The sequence below is a fragment of the Natrix helvetica genome, assembly GCF_964273705.1.
Source record: "Natrix helvetica genome assembly, chromosome: 3".
NCBI lineage: Eukaryota > Metazoa > Chordata > Lepidosauria > Squamata > Natricidae > Natrix > Natrix helvetica.
The window spans coordinates 110,809,777-110,835,806 of NC_138549.1; the positions used below are offsets into that span (position 1 = coordinate 110,809,777).

Below are 26,030 nucleotides of genomic sequence, written 5' to 3' on the forward strand. Positions count from 1 at the left end.
CCTTGGTGCAGCCCCAAGCTGAGTCCGAAGTAGGAGGGGAGGCGCGCGTCTCGCCGGGGCCTTTTTGCCTATTCCGCTAGGTAGCCCGTCGGCTGCGGCAGGAGGTGGAGCCGTGTCCCCCCACCCCGCCCTCCTTGGGCCGCTTGCCTTGGTGGAAGGGAGATAATAGGACGCCTTCTCGTCTCCCTGGAGCCCGAGAGAAAGCAGTTGCCACCTGCCCCTCCTCTTCCTCCTGCTGCTCAGTGGGAAGGTTTGTTATGAATTGAAAGCAGCGGCTCGCTGTTCTTGGCCTTAAGCCCCCTGGCAGGCTGCTGAGTCCCTTTGTCGGCTGGGTATGTGGATTCACACGTGTGTGCGCTTGCTTGGGCGTATCTGACCGTGGGGAAAGGGTCCTCCTGAAACGGGGTTGGACTAGATGTCCTCTAAGGTCCCTTCCAGCTCTGTTACTGTTTACTGTTTAAATCGGCCTGTCTTTGGAGGTCAGCTGATAGGAACAGGGCCTCTGCCTCTTGAGAAGACACGGCTGGGTATTGCAGAGGTGCAAGTCATCTGGTAGGTTGGTGATGCAGGTGGGAGTGGGCCAGGGCAGGTCAGGCTGCTTGAACTCAAGTTTTGTCTTCCCTGTAGAGGCGGCAGTGGCCCCCTTCTTTCTCCATGCAGAAGGTCTAGGGCAGTGGTTCCCAACGTGGGTTCCACGCCCCACGGGGGGGGAGGGCAATTTGATTTTTAATTGGGGGGATTTAAACCTTGTTTAAACCAAGTTAATGGCCTTTTAGGCTTCCTCTGTGTGTGTAGAGTTCACTTTTTGAGTAAAGTAAGAATTATATGTGGGGGGGGAGGTGTCAGGATTTTTGAGATGCTTAGGTGGTGCATGGCCAAAAGAAGGTTGGGAACCACTGGTCTAGGGGTTAAGTGGGGCCCGAATGAATTAGGAATGGATTTTGGAGGCGATAAGCAGTTCCTTAGAACTTGGTGCCTTTGATAGCCTTAATCGCCCAGATGACATAGAATTATGCAAGTTGAAGGCCAACCTATCTGAAAAATAACTTGATGGCGCTTTTGTGGAAGTAACTGAGGGTTTGCTTCCTGCTGCATAAACAGAAAACCAAGACCATGGTATATACATGATTATTGGGGTTCTAGCTTTTTTTAAAATAAGGTATTCTGACATTGACCTGAGTTCCTAACATCTAAAGAAATATGTTCTGCTGTAAGTATAGTTCTTGCTTCTGACTGTCAACTCCCCAATCCCCAATCCTCAAGGGCTGAAAATATTCTATTCCATATTACTCATTCGATTTGTAAACAGTTTGGAATATGAGAGTCTTCTTTTGTTTTAGGGTTTGCTATGCGATCATGATATTTAAAAAATAATAATTCTGGCTTTCTATCCTTATTAGAAGAAGAAAATTCAAGCCATGTGTATATTCTAGAAGCAATGGTGCACATCTGTTTTGTACTAAGAAAACAGAGTTAACAATATGTACATCTTAGAATTAAGATCTACAAGTGGGAACAGCAGCAGTCTAGTATCTTGATGACTTTTTTTCAAGTCAGGATGCTCTTGGTTTGGTTTTGTTTTAAATTGAGAATGTCTATATGGTGTTCTTGCAAATATATATTGCTACATTTGAATCTCATTGTCTCCAGGTAATTTTTAACTTTCTGGATTCTGCAATCTGGCTTTGTTGACTGTTGATAAACCAGCATGCCTGGTAAAAGACCCAGGAAAAGCCCCCAGGTCAAGGGTCAGGCAGGAGCTGCCGCAAAACAGGTATATTTCTTCTGTTACTCCTTTTTGCTGTGTATCAGTTAAAGATGATTTCCTTTACATAGAGTGTGGTTTTGTAACTATAATTAGGAGATGACTTGGAGGTCCTCATGCTTTAAGAAGTAGAGATTTCTTCAATAACCCACCATTTAAATTATTAGAAATTTATGTACTGGTAAGAGACACAGATTGACTGAGATTCATGCATCCAGCCTTTTGCAATTTCAGGTTTTTGTTAGATTTAAATCAAATCTGACCCAAAGCCCAGCAAGTGGTTCATAACATTTTCTCTTGCTAGAGTTGTGGAGTTATTTTCTTATAAGGTATCCTAGATTCTTAACAAAAAAATTTAAGCCACAAATATTGGGTATGCTTGTTAATTCAGAGGACAGTCTGTTCTTTAAAATATGGAAAAAATACTGAAATTTTGATGATTACTGATTTAAATCTATTCTTTGTTTTCATAAATTTTGTGGTTGACAATAGTTGCTACTAGTGTCACTAAGGTGATGGTTGCCTTTGTTATCTAAATAAATGCCAGCTATTTTATAGAAATTTGACTATAACTGCCTGACCTAGTAAAGTAGTGGAATTAAATTGATCAGTTCTTTATAAAAACAAAGTCCTTCAATAATCAGAATGGAAAGGATTTTTAAAAAAATGCCTGAAACAATGTATCTGTGAAATCAAATCCATCAGTCTTTTTTTTTTACATTTGTCCAGTACAGTATACAATGTAGCTAGTCCTCCACTTATCACAGTTCATTTAGCGACTGTTCAAAGTTACAACAGCACTGAAAAAAGTGACTTATCTTTTTTCACGCTTACAACTATTGCAGCGCCCATGTGGTCATGTGATCAAAATTCAGATACTTGGCAACTGATTCATATTTATGACGGTTGTAGTTTCCAAAGGTCACGTGATCTCCTTTTGTGACTTTCTGGTAAGCAAAGTCAATAGGGAAGCCAGATCCACTTAACAGTCGACTTACTAACTTATCAGCTGCAGTGATTCACTTCACAACTGTGGCAAGAAGAGTCGTACAATGGGGGAAAACTCACTTAACAAATGTCTCACTTAACAACAAATTTTGGGCTCAATTGTGGTCGTAAGTTGAGGACTACCTGTACAGTTGTTCATAATGTGCAGCTAAAGGGGGGAAATACCTCTCTTTGACTCATTAAAGCAGCCACGTTTTTTGCAAGAAACTTGTGGCTGCTTAGAAAACAATTCCACTATACATGTAGACAAAGTTCAGAGTAGCTTTCTAAACTGCCTTGTAAGAAACTGAATAGCCTGTTTTGAGGTGGACAAGCAGAACAAATAGCCATATTAATGGGTATTATAGGGAGGAGTAAAAATTCTCAAGTGTTATTGGATCTGATCTTATGAAAGAGGAAAAGAAGAGACTAGTTAAATTTCATCCTTTTAATAGGCATGATTTGCAAAAATACCGGGCACCCAAGTTGAGAGTAAAGTAGCAGAGGGGAGATAGATCTACTCTTCTAGAGGTATTTAAATAAGGTAATAGGGAGACATAGTCTTAGAGCAAACGTAAAACAAGGAAATAAACAATTTATAAATCTTAAGAGAAAAATTAAGCACTAATTTAAGGACATTGAATTAATAAACATAAGTGCTTAACTCAGCATTTGGATTTTGATCAGCATTAGTAGTTCAGATTGAAGCTATAGTATTGGCTATTGCTAAGAATTTATTTTAGCTGTTTTTTAAATAAGGCCTCTATTATTTAGGAGTAGAGTTTCCTAAACTTGGCATTTTTATTTTTACTTATAATACAAATGTTAAAAATGAATGGAAGCTGACTGTTTATATTATAAAGAATTTAATAGAATATGAATAACCAATTCCCACTAACTCTGGAAATTGTAGTCCCAGCATTTAGTTTATCCCTGTTTTTTGCCATAGAGAATGAAGTTTGGGTCCAGCAGGAATATGTAGTTCAATTGCCTTATTTTTGAGTTCCAAAGGCAGATCTTTTTGTGTGTTTCCAGAACACATAGGAGTGCTGGGTTGATTTCTAAAATGTTAATCATATAATGTATTTCTTGAACTTCCTTTTCCTTTGTGGTCCTGGGATGGACGCAGATAATTATCTTATTCTCTTTGCTTTATATAATAAGCAGACTCTGTGTAAAAAAAAACATTATTTAATGATACCTTATGGACTGGGTGCCAGATCATAGCATGCGTGATAATCCAGGGTAAACCTCACGTTCACATTTCTTCCATTCTCTCTTTTTTGAGGGGTCCTTGGTGCTCTCTGTGGTTGGTAATTATATTCATTATATAAGTGGGGAATGGAAGTGATGGAATTTTAAAATAAATATTAAGCTCTTTGCAAAAAGAAGGAAATTACACAGATTTTCCACTTGAACAGACATCTCTCACTCCAGAATTTGGGAATGAAAAGACCTTAGAAATAGTTGTTAAGTTTGAGACTCACAGACATAAGAGTACAAACTCTTACTGAAAGTCAAATTGTTTTTGCTTCTTGATTCTGAATAGTTGAAATTAGAAATAATTGAAGCAAACCGCCCCACATATGTGTGTTTGTGGACACACGGGCACACACACACACACACACGGGCACACACACACACACTGTGATGGGCAAGAATGAATTGGTAGTGGAGTGGAACCAAATTGCAAAACCCCTTTCAGTTTAAGGAACATTAGATTAGAGAATCTAAGAATTTTAATCCCAAATTGCCACCTGCCATAAATGGATAATTTGGGGTCAAATATCTCTTAGTTTAAGATGCACTCACAGAATATAATGGAAGAAGAAAGTATATGTCACTTTTGGTTCCTAGAAGGAAGGTTGTTATTAAAATATATCTTTCAAATCTCAATATAGAGTTCATGTTACTATAAAATGTCATAGAACTCTGTAAGCGGATAGTATTTGTTATAGTGTCCTTATTCCTGAAATGTATACCGGTATTGGATGAAACAGGTTAGAAGCAGTGCTATCAATTTAATGTATTCTGCATAGACATTTGTGCAATACGGATACTAATCCTATTATCATTTTCCGGTCAACAGCTGGGTCTTTTTATAGAGTTCAATCCTGAAGAGATGATACTAGATCTAGAAGACGATGGGGATCTAGAAGCTGAGCTAGCAGCTATTACTGGAGAGAATTTGCCTACTGGAAAAACCAAACCAAAAGGAAAATGTAAGGACATTTGCTGACAAGCAGGAAAAGCTTAAGAACATTTGCTTGGGTACCGCATTTTATCTGCTGTTTTGTGGATCTTTCCCTTCTTCTTTTTTTTTAAAATGGGAATTGCCTTTTGTAACCATGAATGTTGAGTTCCTTTCCTTAAGATTTTTTTATTTTAATTTTCTGCAGCCCCTTTGCCCATGGGTCATATAGAAAAGATGGCTGCTGAGTGCATGAAGGACATGGATGATGATGATGATGAAGGTCTGGAGGAAGATACCGAACTTTTGGTATATATGGGAGTCTGCTGGAAGACTGCTTCCCCCCCCCCCTAGTTCTAAAGAAAAACCATCATTTCATACCATTTTTCTCAGGCAAAATTAAACTTCGAATCCTATAGTCTGCAGCCAGAAGAGAAAGCAGTCATGTTGGTTGGAAAAATAATGAGAATTGAAGCGAAATTCATTGAGAATGTACCAAGATGCTTATAAGAAAGATTGGATATGATAATATGTACTGTATTGCTTCAAATGTTGCATTTGAGGGGTATTAAGAGGGAAATGAAAGAAATTCTGGTTTGTTTTAAGCTGTGGCATTAAAACATTCTACTGTATCACATCAAATTAGTCTTCTGTAATGGTATTTTTGGGAGTCAGAGGACAGAAGTGATACACATGGACGTGTACAGTAGAAATATATAATATCCTGTGTGCTTTAGGAATACCATGTTTCCCCAAAAATACGACAGGGTCTTATTTTCTTTTTACCTACAAAATATGGCGAGGGCTTTATTATGGAAGGGAGGGTTTATTGTTTTGGGGTTGCCGGGCGGCTGCTCTCTTGCGAGCAGGCTCCCAAAGAGCCGGGCACAGCCTCATGGGCGAATGGCTGTGTTGTGCTGTCGCAGCAGCACAACACAAGAGCCATGAAGGGACCACGCTCCCGAGCAGCTGGCCGGCAAACCCCCTTTGCTGCCGGGCAGAGCGCCATTCACTGACCTAGGGGTATCACCAAGTCGCGTGAGCATCTGTTCGCCGCTGCCTGGCTCCCACGGCTTGGCACCTTCCAAATGCCAGTGAATGGTGCTGTGCATGGCTGGAGAGGGGGGTTGCGCGAGCAGCTGTTCCGCTCTCACTCACCTGCCTCCCAGCCTCAGTATGCATTGCCCAGCTCTCATTACGGAGCCAGGGCACCTCCGCCACCATCGCCATCCCAGCCTGGCTTTTTCCGTGGCTTCCAACCCAGAGCGGCCGAAAGACTCGGAATAGCCGCTCGCACAACCCCCCTCTCCAGCCGCGCAGAGTGCCATTCACTGGCATTTGGAAGGCACCAAGCCATGGGAGCTGGGCGGGAGCTGGGCGGGAGCTGGGCGGCAGCAAACAGGTGCTCATGCGGCTTGGCGATACCCCTAGGTCAGTGAATGGCGCTGTGCCCGGCTGCAAAGGGGGTTTGCCGGGCGGCTGCTCATGAGCGTGGTCACTTCATGGCTGTTGTGTTCCGCTGCTGCGACAGCGCAACACAGCCATGAGGCCATGAGGCTGTGCCCGGCTCTTTGGGAGCCCGCTCACAAGAGAGCAGCCGCCCGGCAACCCCCCTCTTCAGCTGGGCACAGCGCTGCTCACCAACCTAGCGGTATCCGAAAGGTGGCAAGCAACACGATCACCTTTGCCTCCCCCCAGGTTCCCGCGGCTTGGCACCTTTGGGATACTGCTAGGTTGATGAGCGGCGCTCTGCCTGGATGGAGGTGGGGGATTGTCCAGGGGGCTTATATGCGGGGGTGATGGTTATATTTTTGCCCACCAGAACAATGTGGCATGGCTGTATTATGAAGACATGTCATATTTTCGTGGAAACCCGGTAGTAAATTGATTTCTTGGTTTTTTAAAGGAAAAATATTTCTGTTTGGTTTCATAACAAGCAAACCCATCTTATGATATGAAACAAACTTTGCTATCCTTTCATATCTCTGCAGAAGATAATAAGGCTGCAAAAGTATAGGAAATTGAAAATATGCAAGCAGGGTTGTGCTTAAGCTTTTTTCCATACTTAATATGTCTACAACAAATTAAAATATTTGTCAAGGTATGATTCTGAAGAAAAGATGTAGGCAAAGGTGTTGACATAATTTTGTCATGATTGAGAGCCTAGGCTAGAATTTGCAAGAAAAAAACTATTCTTAGCTGCAGCTTTAAGAAGTGGTACGTCTACAGTTCAATTTGGCAGCCAGGTTTCGGTTTAAGATTATATACAATTAATGCAGGGACAATTCTCTTTGTGTGCTGAATTGTGGTACTTTGTTTTGTTGGTTGTGATTAGCATTCATAAAGGAATGTGCTGCACTGGTTCATAATTTAGTGAAAAATCTATTAGATGCCTCTAAATAACACATTTCACTGAATTTAGAAAAAAAAATCATTCCAGAATGCTTCTCCCTTTCCTCCCATGCCAAATACCAGGTTTTAACTAACATAATTTTTAACTAGTTGAATTAACTAGTTGCATATTACAGGTAGTTCTCGACTTATAACCGGTACAAGATTTTTCCATTGCTGAGCAAAACAGTTAATTGAGTCATGCCTGATTTTATGATTTTTCTGCAATGGCTGTTAAGCAAATGACTGCCATTGTTAAACAAGCTATTCAGTCATTAAGTGAATCTGGCTTTCCCCATTGACTTTGCTTGTCAGAAGCCAGATGAGAAGGTTGCAAATGGAGATCATGTGACCTCTGCCTTCTGCAACCATTGTACAGATACACCGCTTGTCAAGTACCCAAATTTTGATCACGTGACGGGGTTCCTGTACCGGTTGTAAGTGTGAAGACAGGTTGTAAGTCAATTTTTTCAGTGCCATTGTGGTTTTGAATGGTCACTAAATGGTTAGTCATAAGTCGATTGCCTGTATATGATACATTTATCATTATTGGTTTTTATAATTCTGAAATAAAGTATTTTTTATTTCAGAAATTCATCCATCGGTGGCACTTAAGACGGTTTTTATTTCTTATTGCTCCTGCTATTTAGGAATTATAGGGCACTAGGTGTGGGAAGATACATTAAGTTTTCGGTAGTTCATTTTAACATGGAACAGCAATAGCTATTTTGTAGCAATAACTGCCATGGTCCTTATTCTAGGCAGAGTTACAGGAAGTCCTGGGAGAGGAACATGGAGAAGAAACCATAGAGAGAGAGACAGAAACAACGGGAACGTCTCCTATAACCACAGAGCATCACACTGATATGCCAACACAGGTAACTGGCTGAAAGGAACAATATAATCACCTGCTTTACCCCCAATTGTTCAGTGTATTCATATCATAAATACATTCCCAATCCTTGGATACAGTTTTCATTGTTCTCAGTTACTGGCCATATTTGCTTTGGCTAATTGAGTTACAGTCCAAAACATCTGAAGGGCATGAGGTTTTCTGTTCCTTTTTAAAAGATTTCTGCCTCGTGTGCTAGAAGATAGCCTTGTTGTAGCCTTTGGCATTTGTTCTAAGGCAGTTTCAAAGATCATTAACATTTTCAAAGGAGAGAATAATAAAAAGCAATATTGTCTGAATAGTTTAGAGCACATCTTTTGGAGGGTTGCAAATAAGTATGACTAAGGGCCCCTTAAGATGTCAGCTTACAAGCAGTCTGTAGGCAATATAAACGAAGATTATCATCTCAGGACAGTCTCTTCTGTTTGTGTGTTTCCTCTATGTGATAGTGGTGGTTTCCCCTTTGAAACTACCCTGTGAGATGTGCTTGCTATCAATTCTGATGATAAGCAGTGATGCTGACATTTACTTACACTATCAGTCTCTTGGCAGAGTGTTTGTCATTGCTACTGGTTCTTCTTGGATGACTGAATATAGTGCTTGAGTAGAAGAAAAGAATTTTATAAGTAGACATAATGTTAAGAACTGCTTTGCACCCTCATTTCTACAGGGAAGAGTAGTCATTTTATACTCTAAATAACTGTCTGTCCAGCCTTTCCCTGAAATGGCTGAGACTTCCAATTCCTTAAATTCTCCCTGTGAAGTTATCCTGTGTCTGCATAATTTCCAGAGGTACCCCACCCACCATCTGCTGCTTCTCTGGGCAAAAGGCCCGGAGGTGCTGGGGCACAAATGCTCTTCTGTTCAAGATCTTTGGTTTTAAGTCTGATGTCCAAGCTGTCCATGTTCGAAGTAGCAGTTTCGTATGGATGCTTGAGTGGCTTGCTTGATCTTCTTTTTGCCTCCTTTATTTTCTCTCTTTATTTTCTTCTTCGAGATGATTCCTGTTGTTTCCAGTGGATTGCAGAAGACTGTAGAAGACAGGATAGCTATTTACAAGACAGCAATACTGAACGCAAAGGAGGCTGGTGAGAATGCCAAAGTGCGACGATACGAGCGAGGTCTCAAGGTATGTCGGATTATTGACCGATTATTTTCCTGGGGAGGAGTTGTTCAAACAATCCAGGAGGACCACAGAATGTGCTGAGAAGAGAGCATCATGTAGATGCTAATCATATTCTGTTAAAATTTGGTACAGATTAAAGTTGGAATAAATTACACATGGTTCTTAATGTTTGTTGCATAAAGTAAAAACTATCTTAGGCAATGATTTAGTCAAGTATACTTTCCTTTAGCAAGCTAAGTTTAATAAATAATTCTGGATATTTAGCTAACCTTTAAAAATCATTGTAAAAGGTATAATACAGGTCATTTTTAAAAGAATCAGCGTATCTATTTGGGAAAAAATATAATCTAAAATTAGCTGAGGGTAAATGTTAAACATTTGAGTTTAAATAGTTTATAGGTATTTTTAGCCAAGTGTCACAAACTAAAGAATAAAAGTATAAAAAGAACACTTCTGCTTTAATTGATTTGTTACAATTTATATTTTTTGATCATTTAGAAACTCCCAAATAGGTTGATGGAGATATATTAAGAAAATTGATACATGTGTAACTGAGAAGAGAAAATCTCCTTAATTTTGTAACTACACATTGATGGAGATATATTAAGAAAATTGATACATGTGTAACTGAGAAGAGAAAATCTCCTTAATTTTGTAACTACACATTTCTACAGTTATTTTGAGGTGCTTTGAAATATGTTTCTTTTATTAGCTCTGTGGAATATGTTGCCAGTATGTCTGTAATGAATGAGCTTGATTAGGATATCTCTAAAAAAGAAGTTGTTCAGCTTATCATTTGGCGTTACCTTGCAATTGCTAGACACTGGAATCCATGCTGACTGCGTTGAAGAATGGCAAAAAAGTGAATGAAGAAGAAATGCCACCTCCTGTGGGATCTGGAAAGAGCTCTTCATCTGTGCCACAGGCCACGCCGCACAGTGACTTGCCTAAAAGCTCAACTCAAGATGATCAAGATGAAGTAACATTACCTGAGGAGGAAGGAGTGGAGGATCTCTCAGCAGCCCAGAAATGGACAGATCCCAGTGATCAGCAGCTGTCTGTCAACAGAACTGCTGTTGAGGATCAGGATGTAAACACACATGACCTGGGAACAAAAGCTACTTTGGAAAACAGTAAGTAGTTTTATAGTTGATGCTTTTTCAGCAGGAACCCATTCTGCGTACAGGATGTTCCTGCTTTTCTGTTCCAGATGTGGGGGCGAGGGCCAAAAATAGTTACTCTTCTATAGGAGATGTTTTATTGGCTGACTTTATTATGTTGTTCAGATTCCAAACATCTTGACACACGGGCACTGCTTGTGACAAGGGAGAAGGAGTACAAATTAGCAGCATTGAAAGCTAAACAGAAAGGTGACCTTGAGAAGGCAAAAGAATACATGAGGACTGGGAAGGTGAGGCTTCATTAATCAACGAATCAAGGCGGCTTTATCAAACCAGAATTTGTGTTGGGCTTTTGAATCTTGCATTCTTCCCTGACTTCCACAGTTAGATGCCCTCTGGATATTAAAATAATCTAGGCTACAGAACCCCTCACGACCAGTTGAGAATGATTCGTTTGTTTTGATTGTTTGCTTGATTGATTGATTGGCTGTGCTACCTGTTTGGGGTGGTAATTCAACAACTCTGGACACCAGTGACTTGGAGACCATTGCAATAAAATACTTATTCTTCTCTGAGCAACTTTATGTTACATGGCTATTGAAATCCCAAGGATTTCCTTATACAGTAGAATCTCTGGCCATGAATGCTTCTGATCACGACCAAATCGGGTTCCAACCAAAAATTTCACAATTTTTTTTTTTTGCAGCCAATTTCCCCTTCCGCACTATTTTTTTGTAAGCGCCAAATTTTCAAATTAGGTTCGGGTCATGACCAAATCGGGTTGTGACCAAAGTTGTGGAATGAATTATAGTTGTGACCAGAAGTTCTACTGTATGCAGTACGTGAAATAGAACTGGCTGAAGGATTTGAATCCATTGTATCTGAATATTCCATATTTTCTAAAAGCCACTATGGAATTGAATGAAAACCAGCTATGTATAATTGTGATCCAAGAACTGAGCTCAGACATGCCCTAAGCTATTATTTGCTTAACCTTTGCTCATCTATGATTAATTGAATAAGCCTAGTTTATTTCAAATGGATTTAATCAGAACTATATTAAATTAAAACCAGGCAAACTATATTACGGCTTAGCACAATGTATAAACCCAGCTTTAAAATTATTTCTTCTTTATGTATTAGTACCACTGTTGGATGCTGTGTGATGTACACCACCCAGAATCACCTGTTGAGATGGGTGGTTATAGAAATCAAATAAAATAAACCCAAAATGGAATAAAATGTTAGAATCATGCACTAGAAAATCTATACGGTGTTCAGATACAGTAATAGGTTATGGAATCGGAATAATTTATCCAAATTAGAAGTATGTGTTTCACTTGGCTTTCAGCTGCCCACTTTATTTAGACTTGATATCATTAAGAATTGTTTGCAACTACAATGATAGTCTAGGAAATAAGATAGATGTACCTGTGATAGGGATAAATTATAGGGTCTAACTTCAGTATCACAGAGAGGAAAAATAAGACTTCAGGCCAATTGATTTTTAAAAACCCATATTGTTTCTGTTCTGATTTTTTTAAGCATTGTATCATTGTCACTCAGAAGAGTAGAAGCTCAAGAATGTTTTATTTTAAATGGAAGTAGTTTTTTTAGGATTCTGAAAATATTTTGGGGTCCTATATGAAATCACTGCCTTGTGAATTGTTTGGCAAAAGAGTATATTAGATCTTTTAACCTTCCGAGACGTTATTTTTATATTTCAGAAATTTAGCCTGGTTATAGAAGCCTTGGATAATGGGCAGCCTGTAGACCTCAAGGATATGCCTCCTGCCCTGGAAAGTAAGAAATAATTTCTTTCTTCTTGGATAAAGTATGAAGAATGGCAGTAGGCCTCTTTGCAGCCCCAAACCTTCTGATACCCTGGTATGCAAACCCCAAGAGTATGGAGGCTTTGACTTTTCAGGTTTAAAATTTTCCAGTACTTTAAAGTTTGTTTTCCAATACCTAAAAAATGACTCTGGAAGCAAATATGGTTTTTTTTTCATCTATTAGGTTACTCTGTAAACATTGCACACGTGTCCTTAAAAGACTTGCAAAAACTTCTACATGATTCTCAATCCTCTTTCTTTTGAAACCCAATTAATGTTGCTTCCGTGACAGCTAGTCCTCAACTTGCAAACATTCATTTAGTGAGCATTCCAAGTTACAATGGCACTGAAAAAAAGTGTCTTATGACCATTTTTCACACTTACAACTGTTGCAGCAAGTGATCATGCACTAAAATTCAGGCTCTGGGCAAGGGGCCTGTGTTTATGACAGTTGCACTGTCCCGGATCTCATTTGATCACCACTTGTGACCTTCCCAACTGGCTTCCAACAAGCAAAGTCAATGGGGGGAAAGCAAATTCATATAACAACTGCATGATTCACTTAGCAACTGCAATGATTCACTTAGCAACTGTGGTGAAAAAAAGTCATAAAATGGGGCCAAACTCAACTGCCTGGTGGGGCTCTATTGTAGTCATAAACTGTCGACTACCTGCATGCTGTTTTTCTTGTGGACCATTTGTATTACCGTGTTTCCCCGAAAATACGACAGGGTCTTATATTTTTTTGACCCACGAAATATGGCCTTGGGCTTATTAAAGGGGAGGGCTTATTATTTTTGGGTTGCCGGGCGGCTGCTCCCTTGTGACTGGGTTCCCGAAGAGCCGGGCACAGCCTCAGGGTCGAATGGCTGTGTTGCGCTGTCGCAGCAGCAACGCAGCAGCCATGAGGTGACCAAGCTTATGAGCAGCCGCCCAGCAACCCCCCTTTCCAGCCGGGTACAGCGCCGCTGACCGACCTAGCAGTACCTGGAAGGCACCAAGCAACGCGAGCGCCTGTTCACCGCCCTCCGCCTGCCGTGGCTCGGTGCCTTCGGAATGCCCCTAGGTGAGTGAATGGGGCTCTGCATGGCTGGAGAGGGGAGTTGCGCAGCGGCTTTTCCGCTCCCCACTCGCGCGAAGGGCATCTGCGCTGCTGGCGCCGTCCGCCGCTTGGTTTTTTTTTTCAAAGCACGGAGGATGGATGCCGCTCTGGAAGTATGCTCTATGGTTGTGGGCTGCAGATTGTACAGCGCAACACAGCCATTCGACCCTGAGGCTTGCCCGGCTCTTCGGGAGCCCGCTCGTAAGAGAGCAGCTGCCCAGCAACCCCCCCCCTCTTCAGCTGGGCACAGCGCCGCTGACTGACCTAGCGGTACCCCGAAAACACCAAGCAACGCAAGCGCCTTTGCCCCCACCTCATTCCCGTGGCTTGGTGCCTTCGGGATACCGCTAGGTCGGCGAGCGGTGCTCTGCCTGGTCGGAGGGGGGGGATTGTCCAGAGGGCTTATTTTCGAGGGTGGGCTTATATTTTTGCGCACGCGAAAAATGTCGCAAGGGTTTAGTTTCAGAACAGGTTGTATTTTCGGGGAAACACGGTATTATTATTTGTGGATCTGCTTAAGCCTAAATCTGGATGCCTTAAATTTTTTAGTCCTCGAGGCGTGTAATCTCATACCTCAGGTGTGCTCGTTACTTGCCTCTATTTTTGTTTTGTAATGAATAAATATACCTTTCTGGTTTTTCCTGGTAAACAGATATAAGCCATTGCCTCCTTTTTGCATCCATCCAGTTGTCACTGTTTGGACAGCCAACACATTATTAAAATTATTTTCAGTTAAAGGGAATTTTTGGATATTTGATAGGTACTTCTTAAGTTGGCTGTTTTAATCTGTGTACTGATTTGTTTGCTTGGGGTCTAATTAAATTGTGCTCCAATTAAACTGAATTTATCATTTCCTGGCTTATTATGAAACGTAGCCAGATATTTTCTTGGTCTTTATAAATGCTCTTTTCAGAACTTGAAAGTACAGACGACATGCAGTCTCCCTCAATACAAACTCCATCTGTACCTGTGGAAAATTGTCAGCTTGTGACTAAACCGGATTTTCAAGGTTACGAAGAGCCAGGTGAGATGTGTCTTACAGATATGGCCCTGTAATTAGCTATGGTATTAAAATTACAAACACAGTTGCTTTGCTATTGTTGTTGTGGGTGTGGTTGTTGTGGCTGTCTTTAAGGGCAACCTTAAAACAAACATATTGCAAAAAAGTAAAGCTTCTTTTAGTGTTGTTTTTTTTGATCAATAAGTAATACTGGTTTGATTACAGCAAAAGAAAGAGATACACATTCCATGACTGTGCTCTTAAGGTATGTTTTTTGTATGTGTTTCATAGGTTCCCAACAGCAGCCAAAAACGGTGCTAGAAGCTCTGAATCAGAGGCTGGAAAAATATAAGTCAGCAGCAGCTCAAGCCAAAGCAAATGGTGATGGCCGGAAAAGTAGGATGCACGACAGAATAGCCAAGGTTAAAAACAAAAATAAGGGTGGGGTTGAATTGATGCTAGCAATAGCTCCCCCTTTCCTGTGAGGCATAGATTTAGCATCTTTTCACCAAAATATAATTGAGAGGTGGTTTTCTGATTTTATTTTTTTTACTTCAAATCGGCCTTGAATTATACAAAGTCTTAAACTCTTAACTGTAGGTAGTTCTCGACTTATGGCAAAGATTGAGACCAGAATTTCTGTCGCTAAACAATACGGTTCTAAAGCATAACCGTATAGCTCAGAAGTCACAGTTCCTGCAGTCCAGGTGGCTTTTGTTAACTGAATTTCATGGTTGTTAAGCAAAGCAACTTCCTGTCAGCCTCCCAAAATAAAGTCATTGGGGAAGCCCACAGGAAATTGAAAGTTCCAAGTGGCTCATAAGCAAAGCATGCAGGCAGTTAAATGGCTGCTGTCAGGTACGGGAGGGCATGAGTGGGAGGGAGGCGTGGCAAGGCTCATGGACAATTTGTGGGGGTGCCTAAGGTTGCAGGAAAAGCACGATGAGTGTTGGGGAGGGCTCAGAAGTATGTGAAATAGGCACAGCGAGGGTGTGTAAGAGGGGCACAGTGAGAGTATGCAAAGGATTGAGCAAGGGTGCGAAGAGGGCACTGTGAGGCTCAGGGAGGGTGTATAGGGAAATACAAGTGCCAGTGAGGTTTAAGCAGCATCCAAAAACAGTGCTAGAAAAGCCTTGCAGTAGCGGTTGGGAAAGTACAAATCAGCAACAGTTGAAACCAAGAATGGCTGGACAAAGGTATGGTGGTGGGAGAGACTTACCCCAGGGACTTGCAAATTTTTCTGCTGGCTTCCCCTTTGACTTCCCAGGGAAGCCATTTGTTCAGCATCATCATAACTTTGAAAGTTTGCTGAATGAGTGAGCATAAATTGATCACTGCCTGTGTACAGCAGATCTGTGCGGTGGTTTGCCATTGCCATCTTCCTAGGACTGAGCTGTTGACTTGTCCAAGATTATTCAGTTGGCTTTCTTGCCTAGGGAAGTGGGATTCAGGTTTCCCATCTCCCCCCCACCCCATTCTAGCATCTTAACCACTAGACAAACCTGGCTCCTTTGTTTTCTGTACAACACTACACAACATGGTATGAAAATGTGTTTTCATATTGAACTAGAATAGTGTGCCCCTTTATGGAAGAGTAAGCTCCATTGCACTTAGTGGGACTTAATTCTGAATAAGCAGGTATAAGGACACATCAAATTAAATCACAAAGGCATGAGTTAATATTCTTTGCCAAAAAAGCCCATTGATAATTGTGTACTGTGTAAAGTAAGTGTTTTTTTTAGATAGAGTTCATGCAAAAGTTACATGGTCAAATTGTGTGTTTCAATGAATCCCTGAATGAACCAGAACTTCATGATACAAAGTTAAATATAGCATTTTTCTACCAATCTGAACACATATTTCATATTTATGTACCTAATTTGTGCATGCAACTCTATGAGACATACTCTTCTCTCTTGCTCCAAGAGAATTTTCAAAGACATATTGATTTCTGGCAGCAAATGAGGAATAAGTTTGTTTGTTTGTTTGTTTGTTTGGATTTATATGCCGCCCTTCTCCAAAAGGACTCAGGGCGGCGTACAACATTAAAAAACACACATCCCAAAAGTTTTTTTAAAAAAATTAAATCTATATCCAAAAAACCAAACCGAATTTAAAAGACAATACATTTAAAATAAGTTAAAATTAACAGGCCAGGCCGGCTTGCTGGAAAAGTATGTATTTTCTCTCTCTAAATAACATATCTGATTGCAGCAATATCAAGATGCCATAAAAGCACATAAATCAGGAAGAAAAGTGAACTTTGCTGAACTACCGGTCCCCCCTGGTAAGTGGGTAACTATCAGGGTTGTGCATAGTGAGAAATATCCTAGCATCAACATTTTCTATGTGCCAAATATATTTCAGCAGATTGTTGTGAGACTGAGGCAGCATTACGAAATGTGCAGAAAAATATGGCCTGTTGTCACCTCTAAATCATGTGAATGGTTTTAACAACAAACAAATGCTTGAAAGTTTTACTTCCCTAAGAATCTTTAGCCTTACTGTATTAGCAGAAATTGTAAAAATTGCTATTATCCCAAATCAGCCCCTCTGTTCTACTATTGTGAACGCTGTGGATTTTATGGAAATGAGAACTGTGAATAACCCTTCATACATATGGAGTTCTGGAGAATGCACTTGCTGATATATTTCATTTATGTTGGAAAGTTTGAGGATGAAGTTGCAATATTTTTACCTGGGATGATCACAAGTATTATAGTGCAAATGGATAAAATTATGCGACAGAACAACATTCTGTCCATATCTAAAACCATATAGTTAATATGGGAAAGTTGTCCTATGTATAAACATAATGGATGTGGAATATCATTCTGATTTTCGATATTCATACATTTCCATTTGGAATAAATTAAACTTAATTGCTGGGATTTTTGTGTCAGTTTTTCAGAGATACTATTAATTGTTGGTATTTGTTTTGTGAGCTATCATTTTAGCCCACAAATTTTAAGATCTTGAAACGTTTGTAACCCAAATGTTAAACTCTTTCCCTTTTAAAATCGTGACTTTCTTAAATGCTTGTGGTTTATATTTCTTCCTTCTGTTATTTTGAGACTTGTTTGTTGAACTTTGTTAGGATTTCCTCCAATTCCTGGAATGTCGCCTGTAGATGGTCATAGCACAGTTTCTGGAGTGCTGGAAAATGCTAACACATTGATTAACATGGAAGAGGAGGAAGAAACAACCTATGACAAAGATCATGATGATGAGGTATATTACTAAAATAAATATGAGCTTAACAGAGCCAGTTTAGTCTAGAGCACGTCAAACTCATGGCATCAGGTTGCTGTCACATGACTTGCTGTCACAACCAAAGGACAAACACTTGGTTGGTTCAACAAAAGCGGACTTTGAACTTGCAGGAAAAATGTTAGGAAGAAAAAAAAATAGTTTAATCCTACAGTTCTCTTAGCGATGTATTGATGCACATTTTGTTTTGATTTAGGACATAGAGGATCATGAAAATGTGGTTGTTTAAGGTTGAATATTACTCTTGCCTTGTTAATGTCAGTTAAGATTTAAAGTTTGAGTTCCTTTTACTAGTTCATCATCTCATCGATCCCATATTGAATAATGGAGTACTCCAAATCCGTCCTTCTCCACTCCGACACCTTCCAAAACATGCTGAACTGAAATTTACGAAATTCCCTGCCAGGATACATTATGGGAATTTTGGAAAATTATAATTTAGTCTTTTGGAAAATCTAAACTGGAGAAGGATGCGTTCAATCATTTTGTGACCAGGCCACATTTTAAGGATGAGGCTTCTCTATTTTGGACAATCCCAGAGCAGCCGTTTGCTGTAATGGGATCTATGTGTTCACTATTGGTGATTTTCCTATATTTAATGTTCATGCCCATGGCTTTTAACTTCTGTTTCATTTCTGTAGGGTGAATCTTCCACACAGGCTCCAGCTGCCCCAAAACCCACCCCGCTACCTACAAAACCTGTGCAAATTGTTCAGCCGCTAGTGGTGCAATCTACTGTAACCCAGGGAGACTCCCCTTCAGAGAAAGATCATTCCCTGCCTATCTCTGGAATAGCATCAGAGAGATCTCCATCTACTGAGCATCTCCCTTCAGCTGGTAAGGTTTGCAGAGACCTGACTCCAGCAGTCATATTGTTTTTTGTTCTTGTTTACACCATATTGTGACAATAAAAACAGTTCTGATGTATTAGACCAGTGGTTCTCAACCTGTGGGTCAGGACCCCTTTGGGGGTCGAACGACCCTTTCACAGGGGTCGCCTAAGACCATTGGAAAACACATATTTTCGATGGTCTTAGGAACCGAGACACCAATTTTATGGTTGGGGGGGTCACCACAATATGAACTGTATTAAAGGGTCGCAGCATTGGGAAGGTTGAGAACCACTGTATTAGACCAAATGGGCAATTTGAATCCTGATGGCACATGTGACTCTCCCTGATCCCTTTTCTTTGTAGCCCTGGAGTGATTTTAATTACAACTGGCATGGTTTCTCCCAATTTTTCAGTTGAGAAGTATGCAAAAATTGTAGTGGATGCCCTAGAACAGTATAAAACAGTAAACTTCTGAAAAAGGGAAAGGGTAGGGAACCAGAGGTGGTATTCAGCCAGTTCTTTCCAGTTCGAGTGAGCCGGTAGCGGTGGCCGCGGGAGGCTCCGCCCACCCACCCCAACGTAATGCATGAGCACTGCACATGTGCAGAAGCCGATGTGCAGACGCGGCACGTGCACTCACATTTGCGAACCAGTAGGGAAGGTAAGTGAATCCCACTGCTGGGGGGAACCCTCAGAAAATTGTAGTACACCCTAATCTGCACCATGGTTAGACCTGCAGATTCTCAGAAACAAAAGGTGGTTTATACCCCTGCTGTCTTCCAACTCTCACCCTTGTGCAGTGTAACCTCAGCGTCCTTTTGTACAATGGTATTTGATCAATGGTTTTCTGTGTATTTGCCTGTGTGATTAAATGAAAAGCACGAAGGTTTGTTGTTTGGGTCAGATCTGCATCTGAAACATTTTTTTAAATGGAGGAACGTTTTTGTTTCCTTTCAGCCAAGGAGCATCTTGAATTTTTAGAGAACAGAAAAAAGCAATACCTCAAAGCTGCAATTCAGGCAAAAAAGAAAAATGATCTCGAACAAGCCAAGACCTACCTGAGAACAGCCAAGAGCTTAGATCCAAAAATTGAGATGGCCAAAAATGGCAAATTGGTAGATATTTCAAAGGTTAGCAAGACTGGCTTATTTCGAATGTCTCTATGTGTTGTTGTTAAAAATAATGTATTGTTCCTATGTTTGGAACAGTTCAACTAGGTGGTGAAGAAAGAGGTAATTTCATGGTTGCATCCTCATATAATTCAGGGTTTTTGAAGCCATGGTTTCTTGAAATAGCAGTTATTTGCAAGTTCTCACAAATATATAACGTCATAGATACAGAGTTAGTTCAAAACATTTTGGGCTGAGAAGGTAAAGAATAATATAAACATCCCCTTTCCACACTCAGGTACAGGTAAAGATAAAGGTTCCCCTTGCACATATGTGCTAGTAATTCCCGACTCTAGGGTTCATCTCTGTTTCAAAGCCAAAGAGCCAGCGCTGTCTGAAGACATCTCTATGGTCATGTGGCCATCATGACTAAATGCCAAAGGCGCATGGAACGCTGTTAAGGTGGTCCCTATTTTTCTACTTGCATTTTTACATGCTTTAGAACTGCTAGGTGGCAGAAGCTGGGACAAGTAACGGGAGCTCACTCCGTTACGCGGCACTAGGGATTCAAGCCCCTGAACTGCTGACCTTTCTGATCAACAATTCAGGAGTCAATCTAAATATTGTTTCACAATTGCTAATGGAAAGTGCTATCTCCAAAACTTTAGGAAAGATGGGGCAGGCAAAGTTCCTCACTGCCTCAATTACTGGGAGTCATTTAGCATTCTCGTAGATGGATCACTGGCCTTTGAAAGCTATTCAGTGTCATGTAGTACTGCATTCTGCGGTTGCCTGCTAGTCCATGAAAACAGATACAGGTCATCCTCAACTTATAATTAAATAGTGACAGGGACTTCCATCATTAGGTGAGGCTATTGTTAAGTGAGTGGCACCCAATTGTACAACCATCCGGCTTCCCTCGTTAACTTTACTTATCAGAAGCCAGCTGTGAAACAGAGATCACATGATCCTGGATACGGCATCCTTCCTAAATATATGCCAGTTGCTAAGAGCCCCAATTTTGGGAACACTGTGATAGTTGTTAAGGGCAAGAACCTTTTTAAGTCACTCTCTTTGGTGCTATTGTAACTTTTGAACCATCACTAAATGAAGGGTTGTAAGTCAAAGACTACCTGTACATTGTACCACATGAGCCCTTGAGATCAAAGTTGATATTCTAAGACAGCGATGGTGAACCTTTTTTGGCTCGCGTGCCATAAGTGGGGGGAGTGCAGGGGGGTAGTCTGCGAGCATGCCGCACCCATAATGCAATACGTGACACACACACACACCCCAGTGTGCATGCGTGCACTTTTTTGCATGCTTTTTTTTGCCCTCCCCAGCTCCAGAGGTTTTATAGGAGCCTGGGGAGGGTGAAAACAGCCTTCCCCGCCCCCCCGGAAGCCCTCCGGGGCTTGAGGGACCTTCAGGACGCTTCCCCGAAGTCTCCGGAGCAGTCAAAACGAACCTCCGAGCAAACTGGAAGTGACTCCTGGTTTGCTCGGAGGGTCGTTTTGAGCGATCCGAAGGCTTGAGGGACCTTCAGGACGCTTCCCTGAAGCATCTGGAGCAGTCAAAACGAACATCCGAGCAAACTGGAAGTGACTTCCGGTTTGCTCAGAGGGTCGTTTTGAGTGCTCCAAAGGCTTGAGGGACCTTCAGGACGCTTCCCTGAAGCCTCCAGAGCAGTCAAAATGAACCTCCGAGCAAACTGGAAGTGACTTCCGGTTTGCTCGGAGGGTCGTTTTGACTGCTCCAAAGGCTTGAGGGACTTTCAGGACGCTTCCCTGAAGCCTCCGGAGCAGTCAAAACGACCCTCCGAACAAACCGGAAGTCCGTTCCCGAACTTCCGGTTTGCCTGTAAGGCTGTTTTTTGTGCTCCGGAGGCTTCAGGGAAGCTCATGAAGCCTCCAAAGGGCCTTCGGGGGGGGGGGAGACTCTTTTCGCCCTTGCCAGGCTCCTATAATGGTTCTGGAGCCTGGGGAGGGCAAAAAGTGGCTTTAAAAAAGGGTGAACTCAGCTGGCCAGCGTGCACATGCGCACTGGCCAGGTGACAGGGCAGCGCCTCGCGTGCCCTGACAAATGGCTCTGCGTGCCACCTGTGGCATGCATGCCATAGGTTCGCCATCACTGTTCTAAGAGAAGTGTTTGGTTGCCCTTTTCTCCCCAGTCTTTTCCTGTCTCCTCTGAATGGCCTCTCTTTATCTCAGCAACACTTTTTCCAGGGAATCTCTTGACATGTTCTGTGTTCTTCTGTACAGCTGCCTTCACCTCCTACGGATGACGAGGGTGATTTCATTTTCATACATCATGAAGACGTTAGACTTTCTCAGAAAGTAGAAGAAGTTTACATTCAACTCATCAGTCTCCTGAAAGACCAATATGAGGTGAGTGGAGGTGGTCTGAACTGTAGTTCCCTAGAAAGTCTCGGGTGTCAGAATCACATCCTTTCTCGCCTCAAACTTCTCCAGTCCAGTGAAGCAAAAAGGCGGCATTCAGAGGAGAACCGGTCTTCGCTTTTGCATACAGCTTTGCTTTGGAATGCTTTTGGTGCTTATAAAAGAGACTATTTTTAGCTGTAGTTGAAATGAGGGATCCTGGGTGCTGTTCTGACCTAGGCTTCCCCAAAAAGCATGAAGCAGATTCCTGGTCCCGACAAAACCCCTTTTATTAAACGAATGTGAATTCCTCTCATTCACATTCAGCAAGGTCTGGTAAACAGTCTTTCAAAGGTAGATTTATGATCTCAGACCTTATCTAGCTTGGAAAGCTGCCATGTAAATATTTTCCAAACACAGTGCTGTGCAAGGAAAGACTTGGCACTGAGTCTCTTGAGATTTACAGACAGATCTTCACACTCCTGAAACGAACAATCAAATTGTTTCCTGCAAAAGCCCACTCCCCTTTCACTCCTCTTTTATTAGCTATGGGAGGGGCCATTCATCGTCCACCTGTGGCTTTACTCTCAAGTCGACCATGATTTCTTGGCTGTTCTTCTGGCAGCTCTGCGCATGCGCACACTTGGGACAGGCTCCAGCTGTTCCTCTGCCTCACTGTTGTCTAGCTTGAAAGGCAGCTGAGAACTGCCAGACGGTCTGATGCAGAGCCGTCGTCCAAGTGTTCCCCAGCCTCCAGGACTGGCCCATGTCCCTCCCCAACCTCCTCATTGCCTTACTCTGCTGCCAGCTGCGCTGGCCAATGACAGGCCACAAAAATTGCTCTCTTGAGACAGCACTGATGAGGTTACCTAGTTTGGGTAATGAAACGTCCACAAGAAAACAGCCAAGCTCAGAGTGCACCAAGGACCCTTCAATGCTTTTGGTTTAATTCAGGAATTGCCCTAATTGTTTCAGCTAGAAGAATTCATCAGACTAACCAACTTCAGGGCTGCATTCCAAAAGTAGATTGGGTTAGGTTCCATTTCTGTGAGTCTGTTTACCCTTAATATTTTTTAAAGCTTCAAAAATGCAAATAAAAAAGGGTGAAGTCGTTCATAACTCCCCCTCTCCACAAATGGCCTGAGGTTGCAAAAGGATGCTTTGAGTCTACTTTTTTTGCATTCCTGATTTAAATTTTGGCTTTTTGAAATTTTGAACCAGGCAGAATCACCATGAACTTTGCACCTGGCTTTTTAGAAACTATAGTTCCAAAGAATCAAAATTCACTCATGTTGGCGATTTTTTAAAGAAACATTTCTGTTTCCTTATCTATAGCCATGTCTGAAAATGAAAGAGTATAAACCACATGATTATGAGGTTCTGCTACTTGTGCATGGTAGCAAATTATCATGATGTCTGAAATGAGCCATCTTGTTCTCTGTTTAGGGTTGGAATTCTGTCATCCCATGAGAAACTACAGCCCATTTCAGTGATATCTTGCCATCACTTTCCTTCACTTTTTCTATAATCATTTCTTCGCATTTAATTGCAGAGAAAATGGAGCTAGGCCTCCTGTAGGGAAAGGCGGAGTTTACAAACTTTTTAAAAAAGGTAGAAGCCTAATCAGATGCTTCATTCTCCCTTATCAAGTTACAAGTAGTTTAAATACCACCCAGCGGCACAGTATCATCCTTGCTCCACATTTCATTCATATACCCTTAACTGCCTCATAAATTCAGAGTAATTTGAGGGAGCTAAAAAGACTGGGGCTGGAGGTGTATGTGTGTGTGTGTGTGTGTCTTTAGCTTTTCTTGCAAGCAGGTAGAAATCACTAAATGTGTAATCCTGAAGTATGTAGCAGTATGATTGCTTGGTTGTAATAAACCAGAATTCTGCACATCGGACTGGATAAATATCCTTTCAAATCAATTTCAAACATTTGTTCTACTTTCCATTAATAGAAATGTATGCAGTATTCCAAACAATTTATGCATCTGGGAAATGTAACCGAAACGTCAAGGTAGGTTTGCAGTTCAAGATATTTTGTTATGTGTGGTAACATTAAAAATCTGGGGCAGAAAATGTAACTTGGGAGAGCTTGCAGTAGATCTTTTCTTGTTGCAAGTTTTGGTTTCTGTTGTTTGGAAGAAAACTGTTTCTTCTGCCTTCTATATGAAGCTTAGGGGGGATTTTCTTGATATGCTTTGTATGGTACTGGACATAGCATTTGGCATATTAACCTGGATTGTAGATATATTTATGCAGGCTGTCTTTGCTTCCCTATAGAAACTGCTACATTTTTTTTAAAAAAAAGAAGCATTTCTTTCTGTTGAGAAAAAGAGAAAATGCTATAAGATGATGCTTTTTCTCAGTAGGGACTATTTTTTAGTATGTCTATTAAAATAGTATCTTTAAAATAAACTGTCCAATTGATTGCAACTCTGTTTAGTTAATCTACCAGATAAATGTTACAGACTGTAAAATGTATTTAATTGCCATATGCTTTTCCATAGATCTATACATAATTTTAGTGTCTTATTAAACTAATGTTTAATAGAAAATATGATTTGAAGCAAATTGCAAAATTTTGTAGAGAACTCTCATATCGTTTGCTTGTTGAAAAATGGCCCCATCAATAATGCCCGATTTTGCAGAATATCCCAAGTGAAATGTTGTAGCCTATATAAAAATATTTAATGACTGTATGTTATTCCAAAAATATTGAAGTAATTTTAATAAGTTTCATATGTATATAACTTTTCTACAAGATTGACAGAATGTACATTCTGCGTAAATCAGTATTTTTCAAACTTGGCAACTTTAAGATGTGTGAAATTCAACTCCCAGAATTCTCCAGCCAGCATGAATTCTGGGCATTGAAGTCCACTCATCTTAAAATTGCCAAGATTGAAAAACAATTGGCATAAACCTCCTCTCTTAATCTATAGCTGAGCACCAGTTTTAACCAATTTAGGACTGTCACTGCCAACTCAGGGTAGCTACAATTTTCTTCAGGACGTTTTTTTCAAGGATATTCAGTTGTTTGCTTTATATATTTTCCTTTATCAACCAAGCTTTTTACATACTCAGTACAGTATTAAATATATATCTGTTGTGAAATGGCCTTAAATGTTTGATTTCCAAATCCATCCGTTTTAAAACCTGTCACTTTGATTGTTATTCAACAGCGTTAGTAACATTACTTTTAGTTTCTGTCAATAGCCAAGATATTATCTGAAGTGCTATTCAGGAATTTGAGAGTTGGGAATTCTATGCTTATCAGTACAGGATAAGAAATAAAAACTATTCCAAAATGTACTTTTCCATTGATCATCTCCACTCTACCTCCCATTTCCTTTCTCTGTGTTTCAGGTTTGAAAAGCTAGCCCAGCATTGTAAAAAGGATCTAGAGATCTTACAGCTCGTCCAGAAGCAGGGGTTAGATCCTCCAAGCCATCACTTTGAAGAACGAACCTTTAAAATTGTAAGGTAGGGATAACCAAGGGTTGATCTTCTGTGAGCAGTAATAAGATTGCAAAACTCTTGTTCCTGTACCTCGATGAATTGTATGAATCCCTTCTGAAAAATTTGGGAGTAAAAATCTAGCATTCTATGGCCCTTCTGTATTGATATTTCTAAATCTTAAAGCTGCAATTTTTAAAAATACGCATTTCAGAGCAGAATGAAGCATGACAAGAAATTATGTAGCTGTCAGCTAAATCCATGTTGTGTCCAGATCTCCTCCTCTTGACAGCCTCCCTGCAATTCTGTTTAATGTGCCCATAGCATGTTATGATTTCCCCCATAATTTGGATTTCGACACCTCTGTTACATTTGATTTGGAAAACGTGAGGTCAAGAAGAAAATTGAGTTATTTATATATTCTTTTAACTTGCCTTGTAGAATATTTTCAGAACTCAGTAGCACAGAAATGCATCTAATCATTGTTAGAGGAATCAACCTACCAGCTCCAGCAGGTAATTCACAACCAACATGTAATTTGGGGGAACCTTTTCCCTGTTTAAGTTTGTCC

General features: G+C 40.9%; 1 protein-coding gene across 4 annotated transcripts in view; it reads left to right on the top strand.

Annotated features, from left to right (window-relative positions):
* The window catches only part of CC2D1B (coiled-coil and C2 domain containing 1B), a 32,923-nt gene continuing 6,893 nt past the window's right edge, over positions 1–26,030 (top strand). The window contains exons 1-20 of one of the 4 annotated variants that reach the window (XM_081947246.1): positions 1–552; positions 1,401–1,552; positions 1,651–1,774; positions 4,842–4,974; positions 5,152–5,252; positions 8,096–8,212; positions 9,224–9,355; positions 10,173–10,485; positions 10,639–10,763; positions 12,201–12,276; positions 14,321–14,431; positions 14,699–14,829; positions 16,622–16,694; positions 17,505–17,638; positions 18,319–18,514; positions 19,468–19,640; positions 21,881–22,006; positions 23,959–24,017; positions 25,370–25,486; positions 25,901–25,974. In XM_081947246.1, the coding sequence (XP_081803372.1) occupies positions 1,709–1,774; positions 4,842–4,974; positions 5,152–5,252; positions 8,096–8,212; positions 9,224–9,355; positions 10,173–10,485; positions 10,639–10,763; positions 12,201–12,276; positions 14,321–14,431; positions 14,699–14,829; positions 16,622–16,694; positions 17,505–17,638; positions 18,319–18,514; positions 19,468–19,640; positions 21,881–22,006; positions 23,959–24,017; positions 25,370–25,486; positions 25,901–25,974 (2,257 nt within the window). In that variant the 5' untranslated portion in view covers positions 1–552; positions 1,401–1,552; positions 1,651–1,708. The remainder of the gene's footprint in view (positions 553–1,400; positions 1,553–1,650; positions 1,775–4,841; positions 4,975–5,151; positions 5,253–8,095; positions 8,213–9,223; positions 9,356–10,172; positions 10,486–10,638; positions 10,764–12,200; positions 12,277–14,320; positions 14,432–14,698; positions 14,830–16,621; positions 16,695–17,504; positions 17,639–18,318; positions 18,515–19,467; positions 19,641–21,880; positions 22,007–23,958; positions 24,018–25,369; positions 25,487–25,900; positions 25,975–26,030) is intronic. The other 3 variants (XM_081947247.1, XM_081947244.1, XM_081947245.1) reach the window with 3 other exon arrangements.